The 21,303-nt window shown below is 42.5% G+C and overlaps 1 protein-coding gene across 1 annotated transcript in view; it reads left to right on the forward strand.

Annotated features, from left to right (window-relative positions):
- Positions 1 to 21,032, forward strand: part of col7a1 (collagen, type VII, alpha 1) — a 70,941-nt gene extending 49,909 nt beyond the window's left edge. The window contains exons 109-118 of the mRNA XM_061069233.1: positions 210 to 326; positions 1,447 to 1,524; positions 2,011 to 2,064; positions 2,200 to 2,248; positions 2,468 to 2,476; positions 4,569 to 4,652; positions 4,976 to 5,101; positions 6,723 to 6,905; positions 14,790 to 14,973; positions 20,873 to 21,032. Of these exons, the coding sequence (XP_060925216.1) occupies positions 210 to 326; positions 1,447 to 1,524; positions 2,011 to 2,064; positions 2,200 to 2,248; positions 2,468 to 2,476; positions 4,569 to 4,652; positions 4,976 to 5,101; positions 6,723 to 6,905; positions 14,790 to 14,973; positions 20,873 to 21,032 (1,044 nt within the window). The remainder of the gene's footprint in view (positions 1 to 209; positions 327 to 1,446; positions 1,525 to 2,010; positions 2,065 to 2,199; positions 2,249 to 2,467; positions 2,477 to 4,568; positions 4,653 to 4,975; positions 5,102 to 6,722; positions 6,906 to 14,789; positions 14,974 to 20,872) is intronic.
- The last annotated feature ends 271 nt before the right edge of the window (positions 21,033 to 21,303 follow it).

Raw genomic sequence — 21,303 nt, forward strand, 5'->3', positions numbered from 1 at the left:
CCCACACCGATTCGCTCAATGTGAGACATTTTCCTGCTGTAATCTCACATTTGGGGAGGGGGGGGGCTTCCAGAAAAAACGTTTAGTCCAACTGACTCAGACATTGCGTTCTCAAAAAAAAGAAGAAATAATTTCAGGAAAATGTCTGCACTTCGTGTCTGAAAATAGCTCAAGAGATATGTAATTAACCGTCTCTGTGCTTCATGTAGGGAGTGCCTGGTGTGCCTGGCCCCCCCGGTCTCAGAGGAGTGGACGGGGCCCCCGGCCTGACTGGCTCTCAGGGACCAGCTGGTACTAAAGGCCCTGAGGGGCTCCAGGGACAGAAGGTAAATATTCACACTGTGGTTTGATGATGGCTTATTTGTACACTCTGGTACAGTTTTCTCTATGTGGGTCGAGGTCTATTGAGGGAAACATAGAATAGGACATAGTGACATTTCAACAATTGCTTGTTACATCATCAAATGGATACAGCATCAGTTATGAGCACATATTAGATGGTGATCCAGTAAAGAACAATACAGTATTTAGAAGGAAAAATAGTATGAATTATTTCACTAAGTGATGGCACGTAATAGCAGATGTCAGAGGTGCTTGAGAGGCCCAGTGGCAACATAAAAAGATTTGACATTAAAGGCTGATGAGACTGAATAAAAACAGAATACAGCCCCTTTTATCTCCCTTTAGCCTGTTCTCTTCTTTCTTCTTCACCTGTCTGAAGGTGTTGGTTGAAGACAGCAGGTGACAGGAGAGCATGACCTTCGCTGTCACTCTTTCTGATCAATGCATCTTTTGTCTGACATATTTGATTCAGTGTAAATCTATAACTGAACGAAACCAGTATTCTTCTGTTGTACATTATGAAAAGCAGGCAGAGTGTACAGTATGTTCTTCTTATGCAGTGGGATGGAAAAAGTCACTCAAACTAGAATGGTACTCAGTAGAGCGCATACTTCCACCAAAGGCCAACAGTCCTTGTAGATTCAATCACGCTGCATCAAATTTCACACACTCATAGATATCAGTTCCCCTAGTATATGCCTTATTTCAGCAATTTATAATAATCCATGCATTACGGAGGTTTGAGTCCTCCTGCAGCAGCCGCAAGATTAAAACATTAGCAAAGATAAAGGAAAAAAACACTGTTAATATATAATGATACAATATGTAAGAGAAATGGAAAATGTACTGTGTTGAAATAATTAAGTTAGTACATAGTACTTAGAACTAGTATATTTAAGACATAATTTCCGTGTATGTAACAGAATTGCATTAAGTACAAAAGTCTTTGGAAAAACATTAATTTGGAGACAAACGATAACAGTTCATTTTACCAATTTGCAGACACTATATAAGCATGGAACTTTATTGTTGTTGTGTGAAAACCTTCTGTTCACTGTTTTAGCTTTTTTATTTACTTGTTATGTTGTTGTTTTTGTGTGTCAGGGAGAGAGAGGGCATATCGGTCCCTCCGTGACGGGTCCACGTGGTATCCCAGGTATCCCGGGGGAGAGAGGAGGGCAGGTTAGTGCCACATTGTCTCCTTCTGTATGATGATTGTTTCCATCGTCTCAGGAAGGAATCTAATGCTGCGGTCGGAAGATTTCTATTGCAAAACTATCTTCGAACCATCACACAGTGATAGCAGTGAGTTGCTCATTTCACGACGTGCCAAACGCAGACAGTTCTCTCAGGGAGGCTGGATTTCCTCGCTCTCTTGATCCCCTCAGCGAAAGGGCTAAGTCGCTCTGACAGTTACATTTGTATGCACCGAAAACTAGTTATTTAAAATGACAACCATATATTGTTAAAGCTGCTTGAGGGCACAGGTCATTAAGCCTGAAGTGGCACATTTTTTTATGTGTCTGTAGGAGTCACTATTTTAGATTTAACTATTCACTTTGACTTTGCATTAAGTTCTTGAGTTGCATCTGGTCTCAGTTTAATGAAGTAATGTGCTACAGGCCTCTCTGTGGGTCGCGTTTGTCCTGATACCTGTGTTTGTTGCAGGGAGAGATGGGCCCAGATGGAGCCAAGGGAGACAGAGGAGAGCCAGGCTTGACGGTCAGTGCTTGATCCTTGCCTTGAGGCTCAAAGACACTGTTACCCACACATACACACACACACACACACACACACACACGAGTCGATGTTGGGGTTGTGCTTTTGTCATGTTTCCCTCTTTTATTTTGAATTCAGGAGCATGAGATCAGAGATTATGTTCGCACCGAGATGAGTCAGCACTGTGGTGAGTCTTTTCTACGCGGCCTGCATCGCTAATTTCAAAAAATGTTGTCCCCACGTTGAACTTCAGATGGTAATCACAGCATATGAGTCACAGCCTTAACTCAACTCAATGTCAGTCTAAACCTGTGTAGAGAAGTACAGCGATGACATATCATTTAAAACTGACCTTTATTCTTCCCTCTCTTTCTGCTTCCTCCCTGTCCATCTGTCTGATTCCCAGCGTGCGGAGGTGAGTGAGCCGTCCGACTGCAGCAGCGGAGAAGAATGTGGACAGAAGGGCTGTGATTTAGCATGAGTCACAGCGGCATACTGTATCACATATGCTGCTGCAGAGTCTGTCGCTCTCATTCATTATACCATTTTCAAAAAGACGGAAGTGCATTTGCCCTCGTTTGGCAAATCAGTTAAACACACGAATGCACACAAAAAAACAATCAAGGGAATTCACGTCTGTTTGCGTTTGTTTGAACGGCAGAACACAACAAACACACTCCCAGTCCTGGTTCTTATTCAGACGAATCCTGAATAATATCAATAGAAAGGGGAAATATGCTGCTGTGTGTGGGTTTGTGTGAGGGTGCTAATTCTGTCTTTTTGAATATGTTGCAATATACAGTCATGTCTCAGTATTTAAAGTCGTATAGTTTATATTAATAGAGACATTTCTATTTGCATGGATGCAATGTTCTGACTAAGATAATAGCCTATCACTATAGAGCATGTTGTATATAAATCCTAAACTAACCAACAGGCTTGATTCAATGAAATATTTTCACAACTAGAGTAGAGCGCATACCTCTGCCAAGGTCCAACAGTCCCCTTACATTTGATACATCTGCACTGAATTGCAAACGCTCAGAAATATCTGCTTCCTATTTTTTTCATCGAGATCCATTAATTATTCCCTGGGAAACTCTTGGCCCATGTTCCATCATTCTGCCTATTCCGTCGGAAATCTGTTGCATGATCCTGCAAACAAACAGACTGGGGTGAAAACAAGTTCCTTGGCGGAGATTAAAATTAAATGTGTAAATGAATGTGCAGCAACTTGGACTCAAGTCAAAAATTGTTTGTCTCTAGTGCAACTAGGGTTGCAAAGAGGCGGAAACTTTCCGGAAACTTTCCACGGGAATATTAAACTCGGGAATTTTGGGAATTTTGAAAAAAAAAAAACTATGCAAATTAAACGCTGAGCAATAAAAACATCATTCAAAACACTATTTTAAAGATGTATGGAATGCAGCACACGCTGCACGTTGAATTTCAACCCTCCACTGTGCATTCTTCCATCACATGCACAGATAATTCCCAGCATCCTGCACACTACAGCAGGGCTACTGAGGCCTGCTGTAGTGTGCAGGACTAGTCAGGTAAGTTTCGATGATATTACTGGGGAAAATATATTATCATGCTGATTGAGGATTGTTCATCTAGCCTATTTCCATTAATTTATCCATCAGTTGTAAAATATATTTACAGACGATTCCAATTGTTTGGCTAACTATTTATATCTCTGGCTTTGTATTAGTGTTTTTTTACAAACTTTTTACTCATCTTATTCTACAGAACAATGCCACGTGCACTATCTCATGTGTGGAGACATTTCACCCCAAACAATGTAGAAGGAAAGGCTTTGTACCTTTGCAAATACTGTGCAAAGACCTATGTTAAGAATGACACAAAGATGCAGAAGCATATAGTCAAGTGCCCAAAGTTTTCCTCAGGGCTCAAATCAACCTATGACACAACAAAATGTTTATATATATGTCTGTATATGACAAGGTAAATACAGTTAGCATAAATTACCCACAACATTTCCAGTTTATTCCCGTTAATTCCCATGGAAAGTTTCCAACTTCCCAGTCCTGCCAGTAGCATATGCTTGTCTCAAAGATTAAGCGATGCAAGTCTAAGTACACAAGGCCGGTACAGTGAAACTGCGAATGGCTCATTAAATCAGTTATGGAATTTTGCAACCCTAAGTGCAACACAAGCAGCGGCTTGAGTCCTTAAAGGATTACGACCAGTTTTTGGAAGATAACCTCATGTTGGCCAATCTTGCAAAAACGTTGTTATTCCTTTTGGTGTGTATGTTTCATTGTTGGAATGGGGGAATGATTTGTGTGGTGCATTTGGGGCTTTTGTTGGCTCACGTGTCCAAAGGTTTTACCTTCAGGATGTTCCATGCTTTCTTTTTTACCTTTCCGACCTCCCTCTTCTCCCTCCTGTGTAACACTCACCTGGTCTCCCCCTCTCTCCTGAGTTCTGTCTCCACTCCCTCGGTGTCCCCGTTCACTCCTCCTTGTCCTTGGCTCTCTCAGGTTCAGGCCCGGACCCTCGGTCACAGCCCCCGGTCAGGGCTCGGCCTGCAGTCGAGCAACAACTGGTCCGAAAGGGTGAGGAGGGTGAGTGTGTCCGTCCGTCGCTCTGCTGGTCGGACTCGCTCTGTCTGTCTGTGTCTCTTACAAACAGGATTATACTGGTGTTGCTGGAGACCTCTGAATACTGGGTGGTTTTCTGAACAAGAAAACAGAGTACTCCATTTGTGGTTATACACAGACAAACCCAGATATGAGGGTTTACTCTTGCCTCTATTTAACTGGCTGTTGTAGTATTTTGGAGCTTCTTGTGTGGACGTGGCCGGGATCCTTCCCTCTGACTGAAGCTTGGCGGTTGGCAGGTTGAGGTGAAGGATCTCTGACCCCGTGTGGCGCTGCTCTCCTTTCAGGTCGTGAGCTGCGTGTGGTGGTGAATACCAACGACCCGGACTACGAGCACGTTTACTCCATCGAGGCCTACGACGACCCCATGGATGAACTGCTCTACTTCACACCCTCTGCCAATCAGAGCGATGGTACTGTGTCTGTCATGCTTTGTCCAATGTCGTCATGCAGTGAAGTAGCTCTTTCCGACACCCTGAGCTACCTCTCTACCTCTTGAGCCACAGCCGCCCACAACAGAAAGAATATGAGACAAAGAAGAAGTAATGGTTTTACTCACCTCACAATGACCCTCACATTAACCACATAAATTCCCACTCTATCAACGTATCTGTTCCACGTGTTAAACAGAGGATGGCGTGTCAAATAGTGTTCGGTTTATTCAATTTGCTCATTATCCAATTTGTGCTGGAAGAGCATGACTGCTAATTAGTGTCTGTGTTTCACTTTGTGCTCATTTCATGACATTATGAAAACGTGTTGTATATTTGTCACACAGCCGGCTACAAGCACACGCAGCACCCTGAGTCTGTGACCTTACAGCATCAGTATCTGACTGTATCATCACATTAATGTTTCCTTCTCTTTTGTATGTTTCTGCTGAATGTGTGTCTACACTGTTTGTTGTGTGTGTGTGTGTGTGTGTCCATGTGTGTGTGTGTGTGTGTTTGTGTGTGTGTGTGTGTGTGTGTCGACAGGTGAGGCTGTCAAAAAGGAATCAGAGAATAAAGTCAAAGTTGAACCAAACAAATCAGCCAGTGCTGACATTCAGCAAACAGCAGCAGCTGCTGGTCAGAAACCAGTCAAACAGTCCAAATCAGTCAGGGCCAAGAGGAGAGTCAAAGGGGAAGGTAAACCAGCGCACGTGCCTTCATCTCGGTTCGGGATTGAATTATGGCTGATCTCTGCCGCCTGGTGTCTGGCCCTGTCTGTGTGTCTCAGGCTGCCCTGCTGTTTGTTTAAGCTGCTTTCAGACAGGCACTGAACTCGTGATATTCTCTAGAGGGGCTGTATGTGACAACGCAAACGTCCGAGTGAGAGGCTCCAGACTTTCTCCTGACTTTCTCCGGCCAGTAACTCCGGAGAATGTCTGAAGGAGCTGATGTGAAAACACAGCAGGAGATTCTCTGGAGGATTCACCCTGAGGGAGCGGACACACAGCAGATGCAAAAATGAAAGAAAATGGACTAATTCAAATATCTCAGGATGGAAAAGTGGAGCCAAACAGGTAGAAGACACATAAGATGTCGAGAGAGCTTTTGGAGATAAGAGCTGACGCTGGTGTCGAGGTGCTGTAAACAAAAATACATTATCTCTGCAGCGGAATCGATAGGTTGCGGCCTTCCGCTGCCTGTTGCAGAGGTGTTGTTGTGAACACGTCTGAACAGAGAATCTCCTGCTGCCTTGTTCATGTGTGACGGGAAAACCTCGGAGAAAGTCTGGACCCAATTCTGCAGACAGACTTCATGTCTGAAAACGGCTTTTGAGGCATATTTGCTTCCAGTAAAATATACTACATGCAATCTTTCACTGCTGATGTCTTTCCTTGCATTTCAAATTGATAAAGAGGTTGGTTTTGATTGAGTTTTGAGTTTAATCTTAGTGGTTATGAGTCCTTGACTTTGGTCCCCTTCTGCTTCTTAATGCTTCTCTGCTCATTTTTGCCTGGCTTTCCCTCTCCTTGTTGTGCATACCTTGTAGTGTCTGGGTGTGCACACGTTTTACGTGTTTGTGTGTGATGTGTGTGTTATGCAGCTCCAGCAGAACTGTGTCAGCTTCCTATGGATGAGGGGAGCTGTGGAAGATACACTCTGCGCTGGTACTTTAACCATAAGACTCAGGCCTGCAGGCCTTTCATCTACAGCGGCTGTGAAGGAAACGACAACCGCTTCCTCGAGCTGGAGGACTGCGAACAGGCCTGCCTTGGGGGGGCTGAAGGTAAACACATACAAACACACACACACAGACACACACACTCTCACTCACTCACTCTAGTTTTTGTGAGGTACTGAATGTATGCATTCTAACAAAGGATGTGTTGTGCAGGTGATCCTCGTCCCTTGAAGACAGCACGGTGATTGTGGCCACTTCTCCCTCAGCCACTGGAATGTTTATATAGCTTTTTATGTCTTTTATAGATCATTACTTTGTCCAATGCCAATGGTCAAGATTTGTTTTTGTTTATTTATTGTTTCTTTAAACCCAACCAAACTTCACCCTGGGTTGAGAGGAGATACCAGAGAGCCTCCTCAGTTTATTTTCTAGAAACTATGCAAAACTGTGTTTTTTAGTTTTTTTGTGTAGTTGTAAAAGATTTTTAATATTTGCACACTGAATATTATAATTTTTTTTAAATCCCTTATTAACCCATACCACATTATTGACATACTTCATTGCTTTAGTTTAATGTTGCACATGTACATGCAGACATGGAGAAGACTGATCACCTGACTCACCTTTTACACTTTAATACAATGTTGCTTTAGTAAAAACCAGTTTGGTAAATGTCATGGTGCTTATCTTTGCGTCTCTAGTTTGTCGTTAGGGTGTTTACATCATGGGTTCCCAATTTTACCCCAAAATAACCAGGCCAGAGACAGGCCCATTAAGTAAAAACACACAAAAAAGTCCTAAAAGAATAAAAACGCCAAACATGTGAAAGAAAGTTAAACACGATCATCCATTGCGTTAATAAAAACTAGAATTTGGTAAAACAATACATGCATATTGCTGTTTCCACCCTCTCCTTCCCACTTAAATGAAACCAAAGACTTAACCTTGTAAAAAATCTGAACTTAGTCTTCCATTGTTTGGTATTTATTTGTTTCTTGTGTACAGTTTGTGTCCTGATGATCTGAGTCATTGACAAAAGCTGCAACAATCTGGGCCCTTTTCTCCCTCAGTGCTTCTTGGCACCTTAAAAAAACCCTAATAAAGTGGGTGATGATCAGATCTCCATTAACGCTGAAAGATACTGCTAATTAGAATTCAACTTGCTATGGCTCAGCTGTGTTGCCGTCTTTGTAATCGTGATCTTCAGAGCTGTCGCCTGAATTAATGTGTCGGAAGGAAGGAGAAAGTCTGAAGCAAACATAATTGCAGTTAAACACATGAAAGCTGTTTTAGCAAAGAGGAACACAAGTAGACACTTAAGACACACTTAATGAAATACAACAAACAGGAAATAATATTAAATGACAAGCTGCACCTTCCATGAACTTATCGAACTGGTTGTTAATAAGGATGTTGTGTTTATTGTAATTATTATATTTACTGTAGCAACGTGGGCTGAGTTGTGTGTGTTTTTCACTCATTAAATTAAAAAGATATTTCAGTCAGTTACTCAAGCTAATGGCTCTTAAGACAAAGCCCAGTTGTATAAATGAGAATTGCAGTAAGGAATGAAAAAACACAGAATAAATGAGGAAATCATGCAGAGTTGATTCAATACCAAAACGAGTTAAATAAAAATGATTTATAACATTTCCACAAGGTTATTTAAAGAACAAGAACCTGAAATATTACATGTTAACACTGCATACAAATCTAAATACAAACTAGAATGACACTTGGCACAGTGCATATCTCAACTGTTGAAGATATTAATAAACTCATTCCACCAAGTCCAGTAGAAATCTGTTCTGTAATATTTAAGTCATCTAATTTAATCAGGGCAGAAACTTAAACTTCAGAACCTCTAATGTCAGAATAAACTCCCCTCACTTCTCCACACAATTACAACTATTAATGCATAAATATACTGGGTTATTACGCTGGATATAGTTTTATCATTTGTATTAAATATGAAGAATCAAGCACAATATTCTTAGGCTGTCTTTGTACATAATGGTTTTATTATTTGGGGGGAAGTTGCATACCTGACCATGACTGCATGTTTACCTGCCAGAGAAAAGGTGCTATTTTAAAATGTATTTTTATACTGTTTATTGGAGATGGAACGCGTTTTTGTGTGGTGCAAATCATTTTGTCTCTTTAGTATTATTAAACTTTTGAATAAGCATTTTTAATAAACCAAATGTTTGAATAAAAATAGAGTTGGTTTGTTCTGTGTTCTGCACATGGTGCTTTTGAAGCCAGCCAAGTCTTTTTGATTATGACAATAAGAACTAATGATAATGTCTCAGATGTATTTAGTTTATTTCATAATCTTTCATGATATGATCTTTAAGTGCTTACAAAGAATGGGATATTCCAATTTATGGAAATCATGACACAAGGGGTTAATGGAGAAGATGAGGAGATAAGGTGCTGCCAATTGTGGGTACGTGCGATTGTATGTGCATGTGTGTGTGACTGATATAGATGTTCTAAATTAATCTGCAGATTCTATTAATGAGAGGATTTTCTGCTCGTTGGCCATAAATCCTCCTCCCTTGGGTTTTTCTATGCTCTCTGCCCCCACTTTATTTCCCCTGGTGGGACTCACACTGACTCCATATCCACTTCATCACACGTCAACAGGCCTCAAACAGCTTCCTGGACAACTTTCCTCTTCTTCCTCCACATGACTTCATTTTAGAAAGGTAGCTCAGTCAGCACTTTATTGTGCTGGGTGCCTCCATGACAGCTTTAACAAATCATGCACACTGTGTAGTGGACAGGATCACAATACGCTGACAGTGTCTGTGGATGTAAAGATAAGCAGAGGAGAAAGGTCTCAAATGGCTCAGGTGATGAGCAAAGACAGGCCACAGTGCAAACTGCTGCAGCGTCACACTGAACTACCACCACTCACACTACTGTTTGACATAATGCTGGTACTTTATTTGAAGGCTGGAGTTTTATATTCAGGATCTCCGTGTTGAATTTGGTTAAAGATTAAATTAAACTTTAAATTCTAACAACCACCAGTCTTCAATCCTCTTGGATGGCTCTCCACCAAATCGTAGAACCTGGCAGCAGGGGTTTGTCGTCATTCAGCCACAGGAGCATTAGTGAGCATCTAAGTGTGACAGGATTCATGTTCCAGTTCTTCTTTTTGAGCATTGTTGTCATGCTAAGTGGAGAGGGCCGTACCCAAACTGTTAAACTGGATGAAAACCGTATGCTGTAACCAGTAGTGGATGAAATAATAATAAAGAATAATTTACCTGCTATCTTTAGCTATCGAGAAGAAAAGCACAGAAGGACACCGTTCAAACTCTGCTTTCAACTACAAGCTAGTAGGATGAGCATTTAGATTTCCTGTAATTGCAGCTTGATATTGCTAAACTAGATATATTTATTTTGAGACAGTTAAGTCTCTCTATAAATAGATTGTGTTTTGGGAATAAATACACTTGAACGCTTCATTACAAAACATCAGCACCCTGCGGTACCACAGCATGGAGTCTTACAGTACCTGTGTGTGTGTGAGTGTGTGTGTGTGTGTGTGCGCGCGTGCGTGCGCATGTGTGTGTCTGTGTGTCTGTGTGTGTGTTTTTCATCATGACTCGTGTGTTAGAGATATATTGCCCATCCTAAAAATAGCAGCCGTCACTGATTTCAGTAGCCATAACCAGTCAGCTTTACACAAGGCACCAAAGCCTTTTAGAGCAGTCCTGTGAGTCTTTGAAAGGACATATGAGGACAGTGGCTGTAAGTGTGTGTGAGGGGAGGGGGGGGGGGCTCATATGCAAAAGACAGGCTGCAAAACTTGCATCTTTATGACACGGCGGAGCTTTATTAACCTAATCTAATTTGATATTCACTCTGCTACATTGGGGGCTCCTGGGGGCTCTCTTGCTAAATACACTGACACAGAGACACGCTCTGGTTCCGTGACTCAAGGTTGTCCTTCACGGACCTATGCTAATGTGCGTTTGAATGGGATACAACTGAATTGTAATTTAATATGCACTAAGTGCCCGACTCACTGCGTCCATGCATGCACCATATAGGCCATACCCATTTTGTTGTAATTCCCACCATAAAAGCAGCACTGCCCGTATAAACGTTGAACTCGGGGCGGAATATTATTGAGATTATGTGTCTTTGCATCCAACACGAGGCATGTTCCGAGCTGTAAATCTGATATTCTCAAATATGAAAAGATTATATCATGTTATATTGTTCTTTCTATAAAACTGAAGGTGTTAGCCCACCAAATGAAGAACAATAGGGATTAAATCCCCCCCTTTTTCATCCATGACCCTTCAAGGGTATTGCTGAGCCTCTCTCAGCCTTCTGTTGGGAAGTAGTGGGTCTTGCGGAGGACAATCATGAACACGCTCTGAGTACAATGGTGGCTCCCTCTATCTGTGTGAGCCAGAACTGCTCTTCATCCCCGCTCTCGGATGCAGGGTACATGAAGGAACACGTTCAGGAGTTGTTCATTTTTCGTCTTCAGTGACCTTGACTGTTTAAAGCCCCCGGGTCTTGGGGTTGGCAGAGAGCTTGATTGGTGGAACCAAGAGAGAGGAGCGCGCCAAAGTCTCTCTCTCTCTCTCTCTCTCTCTCTCTCTCTCTCTCTCTCTCTCTCTCTCTCTCTCTCTCTCTCTCTCTCTCTCTCTCTCTCTCTCTCTCCATCACTCACTCTTGCTATTTTTTTTCTCCTGCCACCCACTTCCCTCCACAAGTACAAAGGCTGTTGCTATAGCAATGAAACATGCTAGAAATGTGCTCAATCTCACTTTTACCCCCTCAGCCATATTAGCATATGATCCTATGAAGACTTGCTTGCACATTTTGCTCATCAAGCAAAACACAGGAGCCATTGTGTGTTAGTCCTTTGGAGGTATATATATATATTGAGGGGCATGTGCTGTGACGTATATATATATACTTGTTCATCAATACGCAGTTTTATGTGAGAAAAAAAAAGAAGTGCAGGATTACTGTAAAGCTTGTGTGTGCTGTTCACAGCACATTCCTGTCAACGCTTTGACCCCGAGGTTTATCTATTTCATCTCCTGGAGTTTGAGAGTGTTGACGGGGCATCAGAAGTTTTCTCTGTCCTCTGAGTCTTTCGTTTAAACTCTCAAAGTAGTGCGAGTTGAAGCATTTATTCAGTCTATTGATCCAAGCATTTGGGCTCTGGATGTGCTGAGCACTTTCACACAAAGCACTTTCAATTAGAAACGGGTGTTATACTCCATCAGGTCCATTTTACTCACTTTATTATCTGATTTTTATGCATGGAATATTTGTGCTTAATGAGGAACTTCAAAAACTGTTTAAGATCCGAAGAGATCATTACAACTGTGAATTGAAAGTCCGAGAGCCATTCGCCATGCATTGATCTCAAGATTCAGCTGGGGCCAGCCAGAAGCTTTGTGGTTTCTAGTTTGACCAATAATGTTTGAGCAGGCTTTGGTTGCTCGAGTTTTAACATTCAAATACAGACAGCAATTAATAGAGATTTGTGAAAATGTCGCCTGGACGGTAAACACTTAGACAAAGCATTACTGTTTGTGTTAAGAATCTGTAAAAGAAACCAGCTGGACTGTGAACAGTGAATTGTGAATGGTGACTGGATGGAGCCTTGACTAAAATTTCAACTTTACCGGTAGTCCCAAAATATTGGTCGTTGCCCCCAGAGGCAAATTCATCATTAGACTATCGCCAATGGGCTCTGAGGTTAGTCGCACATTAACTGTGTCTAAATCTTATTGCTAATATCATGCAACAGCTCCTCTCTCACTCTCTCTGCCTCTTCAACACTCTGTCTCCTCTCCTGACCGTCTCCATCATGAACATAAACGGCGGGCGACAGTGTTATTTGGTTTCTTAAATTTTTCCTCCAGCAGATGAGTCAGCTATTAGCATATTCTCTTCATTATGGCGGTGATGAGCAAGGGCCACCTGAGTGTCACTATGCCTCCGCCCTATTAAAAGGCTCTCATGGGACGTCTGAGGCGCATGAGCCTAAATTACCATATGCCATTTCTCATCTCTCCTTACTGTCATTCAATGTATTTCTGCTTATGCTCAAACTTCTGATGGCCCGAGATTCTTTTTATCGACTTTCTCAGGTCTCTGTACAGCCATTACTCTCTCCTTCCCAACTTTTGCCACTCTCTCTCAATCTTTCTTCACTCCAGGCATCCACTTCCCTCTCTTGACTGTAAGAAAATCTGTAATCTGTAATTTTGCAGCTGACTAGGAAGCAGAGATTGGTGGAAAAATAGTTATTGTAGAGGAGAGGGGGTAGATGGAAGTGAGACATGCGAGGCCCTTCCTGCTCGCTGGAACTTGTGCGACACAGACAAGACGTATCGCAGATAGTGTGGTGTAACATTGGCAAAATGAACCTGAGTATAGCTGCTTTTAGACTTGCACTGAAGTGCACCACTTACCTGATTGTCCATAGGGGCAGTTTTGAGAACGCAAGTAATTCCGAGTAATTTTCCTGCCCGCTCCCTTGTAACATTTAAAAAATGTCAGAGCGAGCCTCTATGAGAATACGACCGGAACTTTATGGAAAATTCACAGCAAATGTGTAGGCATGTTAATAATAATTTCAACATGCCACAGACGCGAAAACTGAAAGAACACAAATATTTCGGAATGAAAAAGAGGAGCCACACATGTAGAAGACAGCAACGAAGATCTCAACCTGGAAAGAGACAACAAGATTTGAGAGCTTTCGTTCATAATATAATAGATCCTGGTCATAGCAGAGTAACCTTTAGCGTTATGAAAAAACACACACGCAATTAACTCAAATTAGTGTAAATCATTTGATAAGAGAATCAAACCTGGAGCAGATACATTCGGGATCCAACATATGAAAATTAAGTATCTGAAGAGTTCCTGTTGTTGAGAAAGCATCTGAGACAGAAAACCTCCTGCTACGTTCCTCATTTGTGAAACTCTGGGAAATGTCCAGTTCCAATTTCCCAGGGAGTTCATGCCTGAAAACAGTAAATGGTTTCTCCCTGTGGCACAAGCCCAGATGATAAAATTTTATGCGACTGCCCTTTAAATCAGACACACCTACATTAACAAATAAACTGTAGGCTCTAAAAGGAGGAACCAATGAGCAGATATCACATTTCAGCAGGATTCAGTTACTGCGCTACGTGGTATCACTACGTACACTTTACTCTGTGTAGCTAGCATGCCTGCTCTCTCAGAGATGGTGCAGATCGCTATCTGTTGACCTCTGACCCCACTTGAAGCTTTGAGCTCATATCTCTGCTTTGATTTTCATTAAGTAAAGCTGTCCTCATTTTTTGATTCTGCTTCACTGATCCAAAAACACCATCTTCAATTTAAGAATTCATTCCCTTAATGACTCAAACTGTGCTGTTGCTCCAGACCTGAGGGATCATTACCCAAATGACTTTTCTGATCTTGTGCACACTAGCTGACACTAAGTAATTGCCTTTTGATTGATTGGAATTTGTCCACAGTTATTGTGTGTTGTTTGTGTGTTAGTATGGATGGTGATTAAAACTTATACAGAACCAAAACGCTTGTGTGGACAGAGATGGTTTTCAGTTGGAAAAAGCTGTTTTAGTAGCAGTAATGATGAAGCCCTAAACACAAAGAGAGAAAGGGATGACAGTGATGCAGATAAATGGTCATTTAGTGAAGACAGAAGCAGACTGCAAGGTGAGACAGAAGATTATTCCCTCCTTGTCTCTGTTGATGGATGTATGGAAGCCGTCTGTGAGGTGTATCAGTTTGGATTAGTGGGCTGCAGGGCTCCATCGCTCGTATTCAGCATATCATCCTTGGCAAGCTCCGAGAAATATCTTCATCCTGAATCAAACGGCACCCTGAGGCTCAGGTTTTCATATAAGAGAAAAGAAAGCACAGCTATCAGTTTGTAGTGCTCGAGTAGTTGTAAGAGAATGATGACGTTTGTGCATGCAGGTGGGGTGCAGGAGGGCCCTGCTGCTGCTGTGCTAGAGAAGTCATGCATACAGCTGAGTGGGGATGGGAGGGAAGTGACAGGCTTGTACATGTCGATGAAGAACAGGATGGGAGCTTGGCAGGAGACAGGACCAGGGATGTCAGACGCCGCCCAGGGAGAGCCGACCACACGGGCAAGGGTCAGGTAGGAAAAGGTTGTGGGTGGAAAGGGGAGGAGGGGGTGAAGTGACAGGTCACTTCTCATCTCATCTTCCATCCATCAAACAGTCCCTTTGTGGTTTAATCAAACCAGAAATGTCTTGACGGACTTTGATGGCGGAAGCACAGGTGAACGCATGCAGTCGTGCACACGGATGAACGCATACAGTCGCGCATACAGATGAACGCAACCAGAGGAACGCATACAGTCGTGCAGACAAATGAATGCACGCAGACATGCTGACAGGTGAATGCATACAGTCGTGAAGACAGGTGAATGCATACAGTCGTGCAGACAGATGAACGCACACAGTCCACAGACAGATGAACGCATACAGTCGCGCATACAGGTGAACGCATACAGTCCTGAAGACAGGTGAACGCACACAGGCACCTGTGCCCACTCACTCTTATTGGAGCGTTCTCATGCTGGCCAAAATGTGTTACTGCTTTACTAAGCCAGGGTGTATATAAATGTGAGTGTTTTCGTAATGGGTGCACTGTATGTAATTTAAAACGAAAATGCATTTTCCTGGCCCAGCCTTTAGGGAGACTTGATAGTCCAGAATTGTTCTGTAGCCATATTGTGTGCAGAGATAAAACTCATTTCACAGCCCATTAGACTTATTTGAACAGCAGCAGCCGGGGGACCCGCAGTGGGCATACTGCATCGAGAAAATTATACTTTACAGCCACCACCAAATACCAGCTAAAGGTGGCCGACCATTCAATATCAGACCCACTGTGCAGGTCCAGGGCTACTTCCTTGGTCCACTAATGAGAGGGTAAAGCAAACTGTCTCTTTCTTTCGCAAATATACTTCACATGTGGCATTTAGTGAGCTGACCTGCTTCCCCTTCTTTACACCGGTAAAAGGTCAATTTGTTTCACATCCTTCATAATGCACAATTTTAATTGACTGGAGTCATGTATTTTGTCTTCCTCCACTCTCTCACCTTTCATGCCTTCTTTCCCTCACTGTTACCCCCTCTCTCTATCTCTCTTTATTGGTCATCTTTGTCTCCCTCAAACGTCGAGCCACGTCTACGTGGATGTTTCTACAGCATGTTTCGGTCAGATTCAAGAGCAGGTCGGGCTGGGTATGATTATTTATCTGTGCTTAGAAATATCCAAATTATATCCTCAATATGTTTAAAACACATCTTAATCTAGGAGCTTTGAAGTCAGATTTAAGACGTTGGGAAAATAAAGATGGTGATTTAACTAGGTAGCAGCAGCACTATAGTTGTAGTTCTTTGCATTTTAAATGGTAATAACAGATAAAGTTGATACTCATCACTGTGTTGAAGCTCTCATAGAAAATCAATGGGATGTAGTTGTGCGTTAATTGGGGATCAGACAGTTAAGCAGGCATTGTAAAAACCAACCTAGTCCTCATGATTTAAGTCAGAAGACATTTCCACACCTGGAAATCAGGACCTAGGACACTGGGATGCGTTGACATTGACTGGTTTGTTGACCGGTGTGCATCTGACCTTGTTGTGATGTCTTTTTCGGCTAATGAATTGACTAACTGAATAAAGTGCATTGGGAAAAAGTCGTATTTTTAAAACTCAGCTCAAGCTTCAGCTACTTATCATTCAAATGCAAATAGAGCTAATGTACTACACCAACATGCTATTATCAATGTGCATCTTAGCAAACTGATGTGAGCATTTAGGCTTAGCTGACGTCACGGTTGTGCTTATGTGCACTCTGTCTGCTTCTTTCTATTTTGATCTTTCTATGTTGATTTTCCCAATGATTTTTTTCCTTCCTAAAATATCACAGACGGTAGTCAGTATTTTTAGAGGGCTAGTTGAGGGTACAGGTGCATCTAATCGTGCAACTGACCAGTCAGCATGTCGGGCACCAGGCTGAGCATCGGGTCCTGACTTGTGTTCAGGTTTGCCAGAGGTTCTTTGATGCTGCACCAAACAGACGGAGACACGGACCCCTCACCACCGGGCCTGCTGTCAGACAGGACACAGGGATGCACTCAGTAACCCAAACCACAGAGAGTACAGTAAATATACAGGCTAATGTATATTATCGCTCCAATAAGTGTGCCATGTCTACATTGTTCTGAAAATGAGACCACAGACGTTTCATATACACTGTGTAGAAAAAAAAGAAAAGAGATGAATCCATGAGTCTGATTGATGTGATGTTTTATTTATGCCTGACGGGAAAATCTCTCTCTCCAGGGATGGAACTGGGAGGTCACTGTATGTTCTTCTTTGCAGAAAAACATTCTAAGATCAGGGGTTGTGTTTTCTTAACAATTGGAACATTGGAGTAAAAAAACATTCTACGGATTTAGAGAATCTATGTCATAATATTTAATGAATAAAGATGCAATTTAATAAGGAACAAGGTAATTTCAGCAGAGTAAAGGAGATCAAATTTGGAAAACAAAGGATTCAAAATCTTGATTCACAGTCTCATCGTTTCTCCAGGAACTGTGAAACTCAAGATTTAACCAGCGATAGCACTGCGGTGGACTGCTACCAAACTCTAAATGTCCTCCTCCATTACAGAGGCAACAATCTTACAAGATTGTGTGGTTCTATCTTTAGAATAAACTCAGTTTCTTTCACAATCTTTCCAAAGTCCTGACACTTAGGAAAATGTGATACTGATGTGCCAAAATGACATATTTCGTTATTTGTGAAAACCACTAAAAGATTGGTGAACAAGATGCTCTACAATCCTCATTTCCACACAGCCGACAGACTGATATCCCCCAAATAAAATGACGCATGGCCTTAAATTATAACTTTATTCTTTTAATGTTACTACTGTATTATTATACAACTACAACTGTTTTTTTACCCTCATCTCTTTGTTTGATGGTCTGTCTGTCTCCTCCTTGTGGATTATTTGACAAATGTAGACATAAACAAGGGTTTCTGACCCAGTGAAACTTTTCACTGATACATCTGATAAAAAGGTCACATGTTGAACACAATGTTAGTCCCTTTGGATAAAAGCATCAGCTAAATGAAATGTAATGTAACTCACTTGCCTTGGCAGTGTTAACTGACATTTAACACAACAGAATCCTCTGCAGTGGAAGGAGCTGTAGCTCTCCGACTGCTCAGTCACATGTTGGTTTGCTCGTGCTTAACTGTAGCTGCTGCTTCTTCAGCCACAGCTGCATGAGGCAAGCTCAGGCTCATTTTCTTCCTGCAAGGCATTTTAGGAAATATGGGAAGTCAGTAAAATATATGAGGTGATGGTGGAGTACACAAGGCTGTGATATAATAGTTAAGATGGTGTGCTGAAAATCATGATGGATGATATTTTCTTTTTCGATTACACCGATGGGGATCTTGTCTTTGATTTGTAAACCGGAGTATGTCTTAGCATATATATATATCAACTGAGTATTTTGTGCGCTTGAGCGTGTGCACATGTCTGTCTGTGGATGTTAGGTCCATGTGTGTTTATATTGGCTTTCTGGTATTTTGTGTGCATGATTAGATGTTTTTCTCTATTTTTGCTTGCACGAGTGTCACAGACATATGGTTTGTGGGTGTTTGGCAGATGCTCCTGATCAGCTCACCATTTGCGACTGTTTTCACATGGGTTGAAGATCTGTAGTAAGGGCAACTCACAGTATTTTTCACATTTCCAGGTGGCTGCAGGCTCGGGGGGGGGGGGGCCTTGGTGTCCTGAAAAATGTGTGGCGCAGTGAAAGGAGTAGGTGGTGTGCAGAAAATAAGGTGCTGAGAGGGTGAAGTGCTGCTCACGGTCTGTTTCTCCAAGAATCAAGAAGCTACAGTTCCTTTAAACCCATGTCTGTGCTCCACATGTAAAGCTTAAAGCTAACTGGTTCCAAATTTTTCTCTGTGCAAGTAATGACTTCATCACGTGGTATTACACACAGCAACAACGTCAGCCTGTGGAAAATCCAACAGTCAGTATAACACTATTTAAACTTTAAGAAACATAAACCTATTGAATGATCACCTTTAAATGTAGAAATAACTTTTTTCCCTCACTTTGTGCTATGATGTGCGGCTCTCCTTCTATTTACTTATTTACTTTCTATTTCCTCTCGTCTCTCCGCCTTGAGTCGAAATGCACGATGATACATATTGCTCGGTTAGTGACCATCGGCTGTGCCATACTTTTTTGATGCTTAGACGGAAGCAATGAGCGCACTGCATAAGGTATAAAAAACTTAAATGATTACATTCACATCTGGACACCAGTAGAAAATGGTGAACTCACTATATAATGATTGGTGAGTGATTTCAGACACGCTCTAATTGCACATAATGGTAGCTTTTGTGTCCAGAATGGTTTTATTTCTGGAAAGTGGATGGAAGTGGAGAGCAGTTGCCCATATTTATATAAAGTCTTTGGTTACAGTATTCATTTATTAAAGGAAATGTTTGACATTTTGGAAAATGTGTGTATTTCTTGCCGGGAATTAGATGAGAGAACAAATACAACTCTCTTGTCTCAATGGTATGAGGCTATAGCCATCAGCCGGTTAGCTTAGCATGAAGAGCTAAAGCAGGGAGGAACAGCCTGACACAGATTAATTTATTTACAATGAGAATGAGTTTTACAGCGCTATTGCAACTATGTGGCTGTTCAGTTTTGTAGTTTAGACTTCAGGAAGTTGTTTTTTCCATAATTTGGTTATACAGTTTATTATTAGATTTAAAGATAAGATATAATGTGTTGATTATTGAACTTTAGCTGTGTTGCCAGGCAGATTTTGTAGCTGTTGGACTGTCCTGGGCCGGCCTGTGCTTCCAATCACTATGCTATGCTAAGCTAGTAGCTGCTGGCTGTTAGACGCACAATTACTGGACTGACATGACAGTGAACTTTTGCTTTAACCATAACACACTATTGACCCTATCACTATAATTTTATCATCAGTGCCACCAAGAAAAATGCATTAACAAAATCAGGATTGAAAATAAATAGGCCGACGTACGGGGTCAAATCCTCACAGATTTTATGTAATTTTAACACCATAAAATGTTTTTTTCTTCAATGTTGTGTCGACAGCATTTATACCACCATGCTTTTATTATATACTCGGGTCAGACAGAAACTTCATCTGTAGGTGTAACAGGTTCAAGGAGACCTTTGCTAAAAAACTACCATCGGTGATTCTGCTTGAGAACTGCTGTATTTATTGTGCGCTCAAGGTCACATTTTAAAGTCAGTGACCTTGATCCCTGCACACATGTGCTCACTGGACGAGGATGCACGGCACAATGAGACAATCGCAGCAGGTGAAATATGGCGTCAAGCCTCATGAACCTGCTCTTTCAGTTTATCCTCCACCGGGCGATTGAGTCGCCACATGGAAATTTAGAGTCTGACAGAAGCAGGTGCAGACACACTCAGTGTGCAGCAAAGCAAGAGACACAAGACTCCAAAAAGACTGTTCCCTCCTCCACAGTGCATGAGGGGATGTGTGTGTGTGGGTTTGTGTGTGTGGGAAGGGGGGGACTGATATTATCAAGTGGAGCCAAGACTCCAATCATTTAACTTTGAGGGAGATCAGGTGAAGTGTGTGCCATACGTTTTGAGAGCGGGAGAGAAAGGGGGAACTAGGGGAGTAAATCTCGTTGAATTACTACAGAGGAGCAGTTCACCCTTGAGGAATCTCAGGTCGTCCTTGTGAGAGGCTCGCCATCACACACGCAAACACACGCACACACACACACACACACACACACACACACACACACACACACACACACACACACACACACACACACACACACACACACACACACACACACACACACACACACACACACACCACTTTCCCCCCTCCTCCTGCATCCCTGTCTCCTCCCTCTTCCAACAACAAAAAAAAAATCCCTCTCTCCATTGCACCCTCCCAGCCCACCACCACCACCCCCACCCAACCCCTCCCCTCCCCTCAGCCTGCAGAAGATCGCCGTAATTGGTCGCTGCTGCCGGGACCGAGCTCACTGCTCTCCGGCGTGCGGGTTGGCGCATCCTCTCGCGTCCGGCGGGAAGATGCGCAAGATCTCTGCGTGAAAAGTGGAAGGGAAAAGGTGAAAGACAAGAACACAACATCCAGCCCCCCCCCCCCCCCCCCCCCCCCCCACACACACACCGCATTTGTGAGCTGGGGGGTGCACCGACATGCAGCCACTGCCTCTGCGGCTGCTGCGCTGTGTGCGTGTATAACCGTGGAGTGGAGTAAGATCGGAGGCCCCCCCATCAACACCTCTCTCTCTCTCTCTCTCTCTCTCTCTCTCTCTCTCCCCCTCTCTCTCTCTTCCTCACCCCCCTCTCCTCCCTCTCT

The sequence above is a fragment of the Limanda limanda genome, chromosome 4, assembly GCF_963576545.1.
Source record: "Limanda limanda chromosome 4, fLimLim1.1, whole genome shotgun sequence".
Taxonomy (NCBI): Eukaryota; Metazoa; Chordata; class Actinopteri; order Pleuronectiformes; family Pleuronectidae; genus Limanda; species Limanda limanda.